General features: G+C 35.6%; 2 protein-coding genes and 1 non-coding gene across 5 annotated transcripts; 1 reads left to right on the top strand and 2 right to left on the bottom strand.

The window, feature by feature from the left end:
• Positions 1 to 1,511: 1,511 nt before the first annotated feature.
• Positions 1,512 to 1,585, bottom strand: TRNAI-AAU (transfer RNA isoleucine (anticodon AAU)). The gene has a single exon. It is a non-coding gene; the product is annotated as a tRNA-Ile (tRNA).
• A 1,774-nt stretch (positions 1,586 to 3,359) lies between these two features.
• Positions 3,360 to 5,916, top strand: AMT2 (ammonium transporter 2). The gene is made up of 4 exons (XM_012994894.2): positions 3,360 to 4,220; positions 4,311 to 4,596; positions 4,688 to 4,791; positions 5,262 to 5,916. The coding sequence occupies exons 1-4, from the start codon at positions 3,573 to 3,575 to the stop codon at positions 5,694 to 5,696; spliced, it is 1,473 nt and encodes a 490-aa protein (XP_012850348.2). The 5' UTR covers positions 3,360 to 3,572; the 3' UTR covers positions 5,697 to 5,916.
• Positions 5,917 to 6,442: 526 nt separating this feature from the next.
• On the bottom strand, positions 6,443 to 8,317 carry BAG4 (BCL-2-associated athanogene 4). 3 transcript variants are annotated; one of them, XM_012994895.2, is made up of 4 exons: positions 7,923 to 8,317; positions 7,102 to 7,196; positions 6,871 to 7,017; positions 6,443 to 6,740 (listed from the first exon to the last, which is right to left on the bottom strand). In XM_012994895.2, exons 1-4 carry the CDS (start codon positions 8,077 to 8,079, stop codon positions 6,675 to 6,677), a joined length of 465 nt encoding a protein of 154 aa, XP_012850349.2. In that variant the 5' UTR covers positions 8,080 to 8,317; the 3' UTR covers positions 6,443 to 6,674. The 3 variants fall into 3 exon arrangements, with proteins under 3 accessions (XP_012850349.2, XP_012850350.2, XP_088682241.1); XM_012994896.2 differs by having other exon boundaries at positions 7,102 to 7,193; positions 7,923 to 8,175; XM_088826115.1 differs by having other exon boundaries at positions 7,102 to 7,211; positions 7,923 to 8,144.
• Between the last annotated feature and the right edge of the window lie 6,171 nt (positions 8,318 to 14,488).

Below are 14,488 nucleotides of genomic sequence, written 5' to 3'. Positions count from 1 at the left end.
GAGCTGACGATGGGTGATTCGTTTGCACCGAAAACCCCACGGCAGGAGCAGACTCTCTCGGCTGGAATGCTGACTTGTGGCTCTCCTCCTGGCTCACCATGGCATAGACCCGATCGATTTCAGGGAGAGGAGGCTCCATATTAATGATTTGGGTCCGTAAGGTATTATAAGACTCATCCAAACCCATTAAGAATTGATAGGTTTTGAGATTGTTAAACCAACTGAGTATTGGAGAACCATTTGCACATTGACAAGACTCTAGCGGCGACAGAGTTGCAAGATTTTCCCACATACCAAGAAATTGAGTATAATAAGACATAATCGATGACCCCGACTGTTTTGTAATGGTGAGATCGGACCACAATTTATAAACTTTTGGACCATTTTTTACAGAGTAACGGGTTTTGAAACAATCCCACAAGATTTTGATATCAGTAAGACGAGAGACGGTAGCCCGAATGGGGTCGTCTAATGAATTTGCAACCCAAGAACATAACATGGAATTGACAATCTCCCATGCGACGAATTGAGAATCAGTTGGACTTGGTTTAGAAATAGACCCATCAATAAACCCGATTTTATTCTGAGATCTTAAAGCTAATTTAACAGCCTGTTCCCAAGAAGAGTAATTCTCACCTTTTAATTTAATTTGGGTTAGTACTGAACCCGGATTCGCGGAAGGATGGAGATAGTATGGTGATGTAGGATTGATAAGGTCAGATTTGCTTTCTGCATCTTTGGCCATAACTTGAAATATGAGATATGCAGAAGAAGAAAATTTGAGGAAGTAGCAGCGGAAAAAGAAAAAAATATGCCCTAAGGCTCTGGTACCATATTAAGAGAGAGAATAGATGAAATCATATTATCAAGAAAATAAAATTATGGGAAAAGCTTGTTTCTCTCATTAGTTGATATGGCATAATATAGCCACTCAGAGACACCACAAATTAGCTAATTACAAGAATTACGGCTAATTACTACTCTATAAATATTTACACAATATTCTAATATATTTACTTGCCTAATCTTGTAATAAAATATATAGTTTCCTAATAGATAGAATCATCAACATGCATGTACTGATGACGAGGTGATCATTCAGACGGCAATTAAGTATTCTGCAAGGTCATGATGATGATGATGAAGACAAGTACTTAACACAATTGTCATGAAAATGCAAGACAGGCTAGTAGGACTCCTTGGCTTAAGAATTAAGCTGAATGAAAATGTAATGAAAATGCAAGACAGGCTAGTACGTAGGACTCCATGAATTCCGATTATATATATATAATAATATATATTAGTGAGATGTTGAGGTTCTTCATATCTTATTATATTGTTTCCTAGCATCATCAAGACATGTAGTTACATGATCAGGATATAGATGCTATTCTTGTTCTTCCCTTTTCCATCTCCATTAAATGTTTGCTACCATATTCTGTAAAAAAAAAAAAGAAATGGCCCATGCATCTCCATTAAATGTTTGCTACCATATTCTGTATAAAAAAAAATGGCCCATGCAGGTCTCGAACCTGCGACCTTCGCGTTATTAGCACGACGCTCTAACCAACTGAGCTAATGGGCCTCAACAATACATTATAAATTTGTACAATCTTGAAGTAAAAAATCTCCAATAATGACAAGTGAATTCGCTTGATCTAAATCTAATGAGAAGGGATTATATCCGGAGGTAAAACTTGTTAGTTATAAGTATTCCAATCAAACATGTTGGCACATTTTAATATGAGTAAAGAACAAGATTCATGAATGATGCATAATTAATCTTGAGGATTATTTGTAATGACGAATTAAATACAACCAACTATTTCGGTCCAACCCTTATAGATTATTGTCTAGTTTAATGATTAATTATTATAGACCACAAAATGCAGTAAAACCTCCCTCAATCAATTCAAACCACCACAAACACATGCAAGGAAAAAAGGAGAAACTAATTAAGTAGAGATAAATTCAACTTATAAATTAATAATGTTAAATTGTGAGCATATATAATTGCCTTTGCTCACTAGCTAGTCACTACTACAGATCTACTAGCGGTAGCCAAGAGTAGTAGCCACTAAGTTACGTTTGGCAAGTAGAAGCGACGTCGTACAAACTGAAAGAAAAGGATGAAGATGAGAAAAGCAGATAAAAGAGAGACAAGCACCACCATTGTTATCTTTCCATCATGAGCAAAGTCGCCGTCTCCGTCTTCCTTTAGTACTACTGTTTCTGATGGAGATGGCGATATTGATGAGATTATTAATCCCATGATATTTATCGTTAATCAAATTATGATGCCCCAATATATATATATACATATATATATTGCTTATTATATATATACATGTATATATGTTATTTATTGTGCGTCCAAAACATATTTTGAGGTGTAAATTCTTAATAGAAAGAGGAAAGATCTAGCGTCTTCTCTGTGAGCTAAAGACTTATTCTTCCTCTATTGATATGGATAATTTGTGGAGGCGATATAATAAAACATTTATGTATGGGACATTTTTGTACTATATATCAACTTGCAGTACCACACATATACTGCGTGTGCGTGTGACTGTGTGTGAAATTGTGTGTGTGTGAGAGAGAGAGACTCGACCTGACGGTTTACTTGTCTCTATTATTTATATCCACACATGTATATGTTTATCATATATTAATTATTATTATTGATGTGAGAGTGTTATCTTGTGTGTTTTATTATTAATAATATATATAGTAGCGATCAACAAGCGATGATGATGATGATGATGGTGGTGGTGGTGGTGTTCGTGATGATGATGATGGTGAAGAAGAAAAAAAATGCAATGGAGGAATGGATTTTTGGGTAAATTAGGACCACATAATTAGCAAATGGTCTGTACTTTGCATCAATTAAAATAAGAAAGGAAAAAAAATGAAGGATTGGGTTTTATTTTTGGATAAGATTTGAAGGATTGGGTCGATCATGGTTGTTTTAGGGCTTCCAATTTTATTGGGATTGGACCAATTTAATGTGTAGTTGGGCTGAAACTATTTAGTGGTGGTTAGTTAGATCAGACAATTGACAACTTAAATAAATAAATAATACCACATGCTCTATTTTATTATTATTATTATTATTATTATTATTATGCCCTGCAGAGTATCTGTATAATAACTCCAGCTGTTTAAAAGCTAACGGAGACCTTTCGAGTCCGCTGTATATGTATGTTCTAAGTTCTAACAAAGCCTTGGATTGGACCCCACACTTGCAAAATTCAACTTCAAATTTGTCTTGATACTGTTGAATAATGCAAATGGCATCCGAGTATTTTTTTATTTTATTTTTTATCCAATTAAAGGCCTATAACGTGTGTGGACTAACTGAGATTCAATACATGTACTTATTAAAAATAAAAGAAAAATGTAAATGAGAAGAAAACTTCCAATAATATCACGCGAAGCTTCTTCATCGTGCAATTTTGACTAAAGACGACTTCAAACATTCTTGTTCCTCCTCCGCGGCGAATGGCGATGATGTAGTATTTATTACCGCACAAACCTACCACTACTACGTACCAATATTTCCATCTACACTGATGGATAATCTGAGCTCAATGGCATATCAAGAACGGCTCCCGGCGGTACCAGAATGGCTGAACAAAGGGGACAACGCATGGCAGATGACGGCGTCTACCCTCGTGGGTCTCCAGTCGATGCCTGGTCTCGTCATACTGTACGCCAGCATCGTCAAGAAAAAGTGGGCTGTTAACTCCGCCTTCATGGCCCTCTACGCCTTCGCCGCCGTCTTAATCTGCTGGGTTCTCCTCTGCTACCGCATCGCCTTCGGTGACGAGCTTTTACCCTTCTGGGGAAAGGGCGCCCCTGCCCTTGGCCAGAAGTACCTTACCGGACGCGCCGCCGTGCCGGAGAGCACCCACTACTACGCAAACGGCACCGTGGAGACCAAAATGAACGAGCCATTTTTCCCGATGGCGACGCTTGTTTACTTCCAGTTCACATTTGCGGCGATAACCACCATTTTGCTGGCGGGGTCGGTGTTGGGGAGGATGAACATTAAGGCTTGGATGGCGTTTGTGCCTCTTTGGTTGACTTTCTGTTACACCGTGGGGGCGTACAGTCTATGGGGAGGTGGGTTTCTATACCACTGGGGTGTGATTGATTATTCCGGGGGCTACGTCATTCATCTCGCATCTGGAATTTCTGGTTTCACGGCGGCTTATTGGGTACGTAATTCTTTCTTAATTCTTGATTCTTGATTAATTATATTATATTATGGATAATAAAATAAAATGAAAAGAGATACATACGTACAGGTGGGGCCTAGATTGAAAGCAGACAGGGAAAGATATGTACCGAACAACATACTGCTAATGCTCGCGGGAGCAGGGCTGGTGTGGATGGGATGGTCTGGGTTTAATGGTGGTGCACCATATGCAGCAAATGTAGTTTCATCTGTAGCTATATTGAACACCAATGTATCTGCAGCTACTAGTCTTCTTGTTTGGACATCTCTTGATGTTTTCTACTTTGGTAAACCCTCTGTTATTGGTGCTGTTCAGGGTATGATTACTGGTCTTGCTTGCATTACTCCTGGTGCAGGTACGGAACGGAACCCCTCTATTTCTATTTCATTTCATTATTTATTAATGAATTAATTAATTAATCAAAATTACATTATTTACACTACTAGGTGTGGTTCAACCTTGGGCTGCTATTGTATACGGAATGCTTTCTGGTAGTATTCCATGGTATTCTATGATGATTCTTCACAAAAAGTCCACTTTGCTTCAAAAGGTACCTCTTTCCCGGAACTACCTTCTCTCTCTCTCTCTCTCTTAGTCTCTTTAGTCTTTACACCACCAACCAACTATTCATTATGAGCAAAAGAAACTTACCTAACTATATGCATATGTTTTTTTGGTCAACTTATAAGGATATTTTCTCCTCCTAAATCTTTAATTGTTTTTTCTAATTCAATTTAAAATTGGATTCTCAACTATGTTCATCCATCATGATATGCACGTTCCCACTTGCATTATATTATTTATGTTTACTAATTCATTGGGGGATATTCACATCATCATTCAAAATAGTTCATCATATCCATGCACATCTTAATTTCCCTTCTCGATGCAATTCTCACGTGACAACTACTACTTGTAATTAATGAACTATTATTATACTAATTACCCATCCTTATTCTCTAAGATATATTAAACAAATATTTCTGACATATATACCATCAATCTACTAACTAATGGCAGGTTGATGATACATTGGCCGTGTTCTATACACACGCTGTGGCCGGAATACTGGGCGGCCTTCTCACGGGACTGTTTGCGGAGCCGACACTGTGCAGCATGATTCTGCCAGTAACAAACACAAAGGGTGCTTTTTACGGTGGAGGAATGCTATTCGTTAAGCAATTAGTAGCCGCATTATTTGTCATTGGATGGAACTTCATATCCACGACAGTGATTCTGCTGCTAATCAAATTAGTGATACCTCTGCGTATGCCAGACGAGCATCTCGTGATTGGAGATGATGCTGTCCATGGTGAGGAAGCGTACGCTCTTTGGGGTGACGGTGAGAAATATGACTCCGCTAAACACGGATGGCATAATCCATCTCATCCAGATCATGATTTGCCTCAAACTACTGGACTTTTTAGTGCTAGGGGTGTTACTATTGATTTATAATTTTTAATGTTAGAATGAATTTGTATCTACTTAATTATCCCCACTGGTTTTGTAGATATAAGATTTGTTGTGTGGATGGACTAAAGGAATTGAGAGTGGCATTGGTTCGAAGATTGTTTTAACCTTGTGTTGTGACTTGTGATCACATGGTTGCTTATGTATGATTGTATTATATGAATTGTGAGTTTAAATAAGAAATTATGCTTCAGCTTCTATTCAATGACTTATCTCCTAATATCCTATCTCCTAATAAGAGGGAACTATAATTTTGTTCGAGTGAGTGACAAAGAAAACAAAAGACACAAACATAAATAAAGAGTTGTTTGTGTTTTGTGCTCAACTGTTGATGCCATCATCGGTGGTTTTTGGACGAGAAACGTGACAATAGGAAACTAAGCTGTAACAGAAAGCCGAGCTTCCGCATTCATTGGAGTTTAATTGTTCATAGCTTCTTTGTTGGTCTGTTTCTTCAGTTTCCAACTTTTGTTTCTTTTGTTCTTAGATAATTTGTAATCCCCTAATTCCATTCTCATAAGTAAATCTTTGTAATAGATTAAGGTGGTGTTTGCAAATGGTTTCCCAAAGTGATTATGAGTTTTTGAATGTTAAAAAAAAAAACTGATTTTGAACCAAAAAAAGCTCATAGTCACTTTGAAAAAGCGTTTGCAAACACCACATAAGTATTATGTATTCTCTTACATTTGTTTTCGAGTTCAAATGGGTGCGCAACATACAGAAACAAGAGATTTGTACAAAGATGAAATCAAATATCATTACAAAAAAAGTGATTCCAGAACCAATAATCCAAGCTGAGCAATACATAATAGCAAATATTGAATGCATTGATCGGTATAAAGAAATTTCACAACTCACAACCCAAACATGTACTATATATACCACGAGTCCCCGATTCAGGGTAACCTCGTAAAAAGATGTATGTAATAATGAAAGGATGGATACAAGGCATAAATAAACATGTCATAGCTTTGAGTTTCTCAATTTTAGGAGATCGAGTTTCTCGACAATGCCCTGGACCCGACGTACCTGGAAATAATAATCATTTTCATATCAAAATCTAGGCAATATAATAATCTTAATGAGAACAAAATAATACTAGTTGTGCCATATGTTTGAACTATAAGAGTAGAGAGTTAAAGTGGATGAAAGCAAAAACCTGCATCCTTCTCTGAGCTCTCCCTTCACCTTCAGCTTCAATGCCATCCAATTTAAGCAACTTCATCATAAGCATCTCAGTCAAGTAACTTATTTCCTTGCCATCAACTTTGCTTCCATTGTTCACAACAACTTGCAATGCAAATACCTACCATCGAAAAATAATTAATTAATTAATTAAATGGGCACATGTCATGAAACGAAATTAAAAAAAGTGAAAACAATTACCTACCTGTTGCTCGAGGATGTCAACCTCTTTCCTTACTTGAGCAACAGCTTCCTCTCCTTTAGAGATTTCCTCCTCCTCCTGGCTTTTCGGCTCATCTTCTTGTTTTTGTTTACATGTAAACATGAAAAGTTTGTGTGTCTCAGGCTTTATATCATTTCATTTTCATTTTTTGGTAAATGAATATCAGATTATACACAACCTTGAGAAAGTAAAATGAAACTTAAACATATATGATATAACTAAAGATTCATTCCCTCTCAAAATCAGATCATTCAACATTGAATGTCATATCTATATCTACTACTACCACAGGCACATGAATGAGTCTTTTGGGAAAGAAAGCATAAAAGCCACTCCGATCGACCGATTACAATTTACGAATTATAAACATCACGACGACCCAAAAGGAAGCCAGATACTTGGAATAATAATTGGCAAGGGGATAGTAACATAATCAAATGAAATAGATAGAAATAAAATGAATAGCAAAATCAGGCATATTCCCATCAAGAAAGGATCAACATTAGGCATAGTACAATTTCCAACTTGTAACAAAAAATGATGATAAAATTAACTAATTATGCCACCAAGCTCATATATAGAAAATATAAAAACAGAGAGTTCATTGATAATAGAAACCCACCCGACCCACGTGGATCTAATTAAGGAAGAGAAAACTAATAAACTGATAAAACAACTATATATGTTCGGTTTGGTTTTGGTTTGCCCATCCTTATCCTCCAAAATTATCCACCAAATAATAATAAAAAAAAAAATAAAAAAAAAAAAAAAACAGGAATGAGTGCAGAGGATAAAAATGGTACCAGGGGCAGGGGTGGTGGAGGTAGATGGATATTGGGGGGGAAGTGGAAATGAAACATTGATGATGTTAGAAGTAGTTGGCCAATGATCGGGCATCAATCCCAGCCCTATCACTCCATTTCTCCTTCCCATTTCCGGGTTTGGATTCAAATTCTTCATCACCACCAACTATGAAGCGTGCTATTCTGTTTTTTCTGGGAATTCATTCAATACAGCTGGTTTCCTTTGTTGACTTTTCGATATTCATTCAATACCGCTGACTTGCAGTTGCAGGTAGACTTTCAATAAGGGCCCTGGCCCAAAAGGCTTTATACTTTTCCAACTTCCAGCTTCTTGGCGGCCCGGCCCGTTTGAAACTTTTAAGGCCTACTAGACAATTAATTCCATCATCATGTATTTTAATTTTCCTACAAATATTTAATTGGGCGTATATATATATGGCCCCTACAGTGAAGGACTAAAATGGAAGTACAAAAATGAAGGACATATTGCTGTAGTACTGTCACATGCACGCATTTAAACAGTGCATTGTCTGTCAGGTTTGAATTAAGACGATTAATTAATTCATTCATTCTGCATTCTGCATCTATCTCCGAATCAACCCCCATAATAATTACGTCACTCCATATATTTAAATGTGTCTACTCCATCTTTTTTCACCTAACAAATCAATTCTCTATGGATCATATCGGCTTCCTCATGCTTTTTCTTATGTATCTTAATTCGGCTTCATACTTTATTAATAAGTCTAATCAAATCAATCATCATTACTGTAACTAGTGTGTGTATATATATATATATAAAGACAAGCTAATATATTGGTTTTGATGATTGCATAATATTAATTTTTATATTAGAAAAAATAAAATCAAACATGCGTGCGTGCATGTGTTATGTAAAAAATATGGTATGATGATGATTTAATTTTATGAGTGCTGAAGAGTAGTTGACTATTGAGAAGACAGTTAAAAGTTACAAATAGGGTTTTACCCACCCGGCCGGAAACCCATGTGCTTTCCATCGCCTGCACCAATTACCAATATACAGTCAAATGAGTTGTTTTTTTTTTTTTATTTATATATAAATAAATTGGAACCTCATTAATTTGTATCCATATTTAAATTAATTATGAATGTTGGTCTGCAATAGTTACATTGTTTGAATGAAAACAGTTGACTAGAGTAGGGATAAAAAGAGGGACAATAATAATAATAATATTAAAAGGCCCGGAAATACATATATTGGATTGAGGGCAGGGCCTAGGGGGGCCCCCCTATTTTTTAACATTGGGAATGATTGAATATCCATTCTGATTTGGGCCATCATTTCATTTCTAACCCAACCCAACCACTTCTTTCTTTTTCAACACTAGCCCCACTCCCACACCATTATATTCTAACCCTAATTTATAAATAAATCAAATTTAAACTAAAACCAAATTAATTACTAAATTTATTTAAAATGAAATCCTTGAAATGATCAGTCTAATCAACACATATAATTACTTGTTAAGTATAAAACCTAGATAAAAAATATGATTAACTAAAGGGATGTGATACATATCGTTCCAGTTTTTCATAATGTCATTTCAACTTCCAACGTGATTTTGATCATTTTCGAGTTTGAATTTGGCAAAATTCAGAATATGGAATTTGTAGTCTTTGAGTTAGCTTTCTAATATAACTTGAATCACCAAGATTGGATATCGGTTTAGAAAGTTATGCATGAACCAATGAACATTGCTCACAACTTTGATGTTTTAAATTATATGTAAAATTTAAAATGTAACTCATTTATGTGTAACTTTATCGCCCAACATCCAATCTAGCTGATTCAAATTGGATAAGAAAGCTAACTCAAAGTACTACAGTTTCTGTCTTTTGAATTTAACCAAATTCTAAGTAGAGAAGGGTCAAAATTACGTTCTAAGTCAAAACGATATTAGTATAATTGAAACGACGCTGAACATTTCGGTTAACTGAAACCACAAAAAAGAAAAAGAAAAAAGAAATATCTCACTAGCTATGTATATATATGTATGATCACAATATGACATGCTTAACTGCCATTTTATTTTACCCCATATATATATGTAACTTTACCTCTCAACGAGAATCTGCACATTTATATGTTTGAAAGTAATTGAAACCCTCAAGAAATATATATAATGGATTCATATTCGTCCTTGTCAAACCCTAGTTCCTGCGAGTCAAGTTCAGTAATCGCCGCTGCGGCCGCTAAGGAGAAGGAGAAGGAGAAGAAGAAGAAGAATAAGGTGAATGGAGGGGGGAAGCTGTCGACAGACCCTCAGAGTGTGGCGGCGAGGCAGCGGCGGCACAGGATAAGTGAGAGGTTCAAGATATTGCAAAGCCTGGTACCAGGTGGCTCGAAAATGGACACAGTGTCGATGCTTGAAGAAGCCATACAGTACGTCAAGTTTCTACAAAATCAGATATGGCTTCACCACTCCATGATCGATAATATCACCACCACCACCACCCTTAATGCTGATCCCACTAATTATAATTTAACTGTTATTAATAATAATAATATTAATAATTGTTCTTCTTCATTATTAATTAATGATAATAATGATAATGATGATCTCCATCTCCCTTTTGACGAGGATAATTATAATTACTCATCATGGGAGGACGAGATGTATGGTGCAGCCCGGAGATCAGACCACCACTACTACTCATGAACTATATATATTTATTTATGCATGCTTTCATTCAACCTACTAAGCTGATCGATCGTCCATCCATCCATGCCTTTATTTCTTGGTAATTAATAGTATTATTTATTAATTAATATTCTATGTTTATATTTCTCTCTAATTAATATGTAGCTAGGTTCTGATAATTGTGGAGTAATACCTCAATTTGAAAAAATCAAGCATCTTTAATTATTTTGTATTTTGTAATACGCGCGTGCTTTATTTTCGTTTCTGATCTATTATATTGGGGTAGTAATTAGTAATTAATAAATGGTAATTAACCTCACAAAATTAGTTGTTAAAAATTAATATCGAAAATGGTATGAAATACAAATCCAGTTGGACGTACAAATTATTAATTTCCGATACAATCATGTCGTCATCGGAACGCAAGCTGCTAAGATTTATTGTCTTGTTCTTCTTCTTCACACGCCCCAAAAAGAACCATAAAAGACAGCACTGGATAATTAATCTTAATTTCCTTTTTTTTTTTTTTTAAAAAAAGAAAGAAAGGAAGGAAGAAAGAAAGAAAGTAAAGATGAAAAGTGAAATTGATAAGCATAAAATCAATATTGTTGCTTTACAATAAAAGCAGTATCCAATCTCACATTTATGTCGTCGTATTCAAAACGCTTTTCGTCCAGCTATATATATTATTTTATTTTATTATTACAACTATTATTATTATCGTTGTGAAAAAACACGAGGCCGATCGAGTGTCTATCTTCTTTAATTTGGGTTTGATTTCTGGATCGAGTGAAATGTGTTGACATAGATAGATAGAATGGCATCGGAGAATTTCGAGGCTCTTCATTTCACAGACCTAAAAGAAAAGATTGATGGCAAGAGCCCACTTCTTGGTGCACTCTTCTTATTCTTCTTCTTCTTCTTCACCTTCTTTTCCCTTTACTTTCTTTACATATGCACCCGCCACCAAACTCCTCCCAATTCCAACACTCCACCTGCACCTCCTCCTCCTCGGACGGCGGGCCTTGACCCTGCCACCATTGGAAGTTTGCCCATTTTCTCCTACGGCTCAACCAGCTGCTGCAAGAACAAGAAGCCGATCCCAGAACCAGCCGAGGCCGACTGCGCCATTTGCTTGAGCATGTTTCAAGAGGGCGACAAGGTCAAGGTTTTGCCACTCTGCCGCCATGGTTTTCACTCCGACTGCGTTGACAAGTGGCTCATCACTCGTTCCACTTGTCCCCTTTGTAGAGCTGGGGTCAATCCACCTGCCTCCCTCTCTGACTCACGAGTTTGACTCCGTCATCCCTTTAATCTTTTTTTTCCTTTTAGGGACATATATACCCCTAGTCACATTTTTTTAGCAAGATTTTTGGGTTTCTTCTTAAATGATCATTGTACATTTTCAGGTTGGTGTTTTATATTTAAGTTACATTTTTTTTTTAAATTACGGGATTTAATTTAGGGTCTATTAGATATAACCCCCTTAAACATTCAAATAATAGGGGTAGACCCAAATTTATATTTGCCATTTTGATAACAGCCCAAACTTTTCATAATTACATAATTACCCTCAATCAAATGCCACAAAACCCGTTACTTTACCTTTTGAAATAAAATCAAATCCCTTCATATTTTCCCGTTAAATCACTATCATCCCAAACCCACTATCGAATAAACTGCAAAACCTCCCATAACAACTTCCCGGTACGGCTGATTGAAAGGGGAAGACGTCTCACTGCCGTGAAACGACGATTTTCGTGCACTCCGAGCAAGTTGTCGTAGGTACGTCGTCGCCACTCGCTGAATCGCTATCATCCATCGATTTGTTGATATGTTTTGGCTAAATCGACTATCACGTTTGTGTACGTAATTGCAGATCTGTTATAATCGCATACCGAATTCGAGCACTAAATCAGTGATATTGCAACAATTGATTGGCAGGACATCCACCAGAAGTGATATCGTCGTTGGCCGCCGCCGTCGCCGTCGCCGTCACTGCTCCAATCTAGGGTTACTCAAATCTAGGATTACTCAAATCTAGGGTTTTGATAATTCTTCGGCCCATAGTTGATTAACGAGATGCATAGTCGAATTACATCTGTATTAATATACTATCACATATCATTTAATAGACTATCCCACTAGTATAATTTTACTATGGATCTCGTTAATCGACTATGGGCCGAAGAATCGTCAAAACCCTAGATTTGAGAAGTGACGGCGGCGGATTTGTGTTTTAAAATTAATAGACTATCTCATATCTTTTAATAGACTATCCCATGTATCTAATTCGACTATGGGTTTAGTTAATTGACTATTGAAAAAATAATAATATATATGGAAACTGAATAATATGTTTGTTTGAAATACTAATCAATTAGAGTAGTTTTCCTTATTATATGAAAACGATTAAGGTAAATAATAATATATGTGAAAAATAATAATATATATGGAAACTGAATAATATGTTTGTTTGAAATACTAATCAATTAGGGTAATTTTCTTTATATCATGTAATAGACTATCTTATTGATCTAATTCGACTATGGATCTCGTTAATCGACTATGGATCCCGTATTATTCAACCACATAGTATATTAATAATTTCAATATAGTACATTGATCTGCTATGATAGTATATTACGGTTATAGTAGTGATATGAATTGTGTTACAAATAATATACCACTGAAATGACAAGAACATTGAGAACAACACCAAGGTAAAGTATTCCAACATAACCAATAAAATAGTACATTAATAATCTCATAATTTCAATCTAGGGTTTTGATAAAATACATAAAACACATCATAACACAATCAAACCAATATGTCGAGTTAAAACTCTAGTACATTAATAATCTCATAATAGTACAATAAAATGATAATGGTAGTATCATACGGTATTCATAATAGTATACTACTGTATTACAACGGTTTAAAACTTAACCGAAGTTACCGAGCCATTACATCGTAAACACCTCTTTATAGCAACCAACCCAACCCACCAAACCTCAACAAAATCCGTACGAAATTCACCATCGAAAAAACCTAAAATCATGAAACAAAATTAAAAATGCAGAATACTAAAAAATGATTAAATAGACTGCAAATACATTTGAATGACAATACATTAATATCATCAAAAATAAACTTAAAATGCAAAATTCATACGCTAATTTAAAAAAGACTACGAACTATATTTTAATGTACTACCCAGCACACTTAAATCGGCTGTTATAAACAAATAAACCAACTATCGATCGGGATAAAAAACATGAACTCGACCACAGCGGACAATTATTCCGATTATTGCATAAACCAACTACGAAGCTTATATAAAACAACTCTGGTCCGATCTGCGTGAACCATCCTCTTCTAACTCTGTCAATCCTCTTCCAAACAAACATCATCCGCCAAAAATAACGATGTATATATTAATATGATACGACATTAAAAATGCAGAATACTAAAAAATATATTAATATGATCAAAAATAAACTTAAAATGCAAAATTCATATGATAACTTAAAAATTACTACGAAATATATTTTAATGTACTACCCAGCGTCCTCAAATCCGCTGTTATAAACAAATAAACTAACTATCGACCGGGATCAGACTCATGAACTCCACGTCAGCGGACAGTTATTTCAATTAATGCGTAAACCAACTACGATGTTCATATAAAACAACTCTGGTCCGATATGCGTGAACCATCCTCATCTAACTCTGTCAATCATCTTCCAAACAAACATCATCCGCCAAAAATAACGATGTATATATGACGGAATAATTTTGTTAAAAAACGTTCTACTTAATAGAATCAAGTATCAACACAACTCTTAAAAATTTCTAACCACCGTAATCGACAACCCTAG

This window comes from Erythranthe guttata, chromosome 12 (assembly GCF_056151865.1).
Source record: "Erythranthe guttata isolate IM_541 chromosome 12, IM_541, whole genome shotgun sequence".
Classification (NCBI taxonomy): Eukaryota; Viridiplantae; Streptophyta; class Magnoliopsida; order Lamiales; family Phrymaceae; genus Erythranthe; species Erythranthe guttata.
This window is presented reverse-complemented; position numbering and strand designations above follow the sequence as displayed.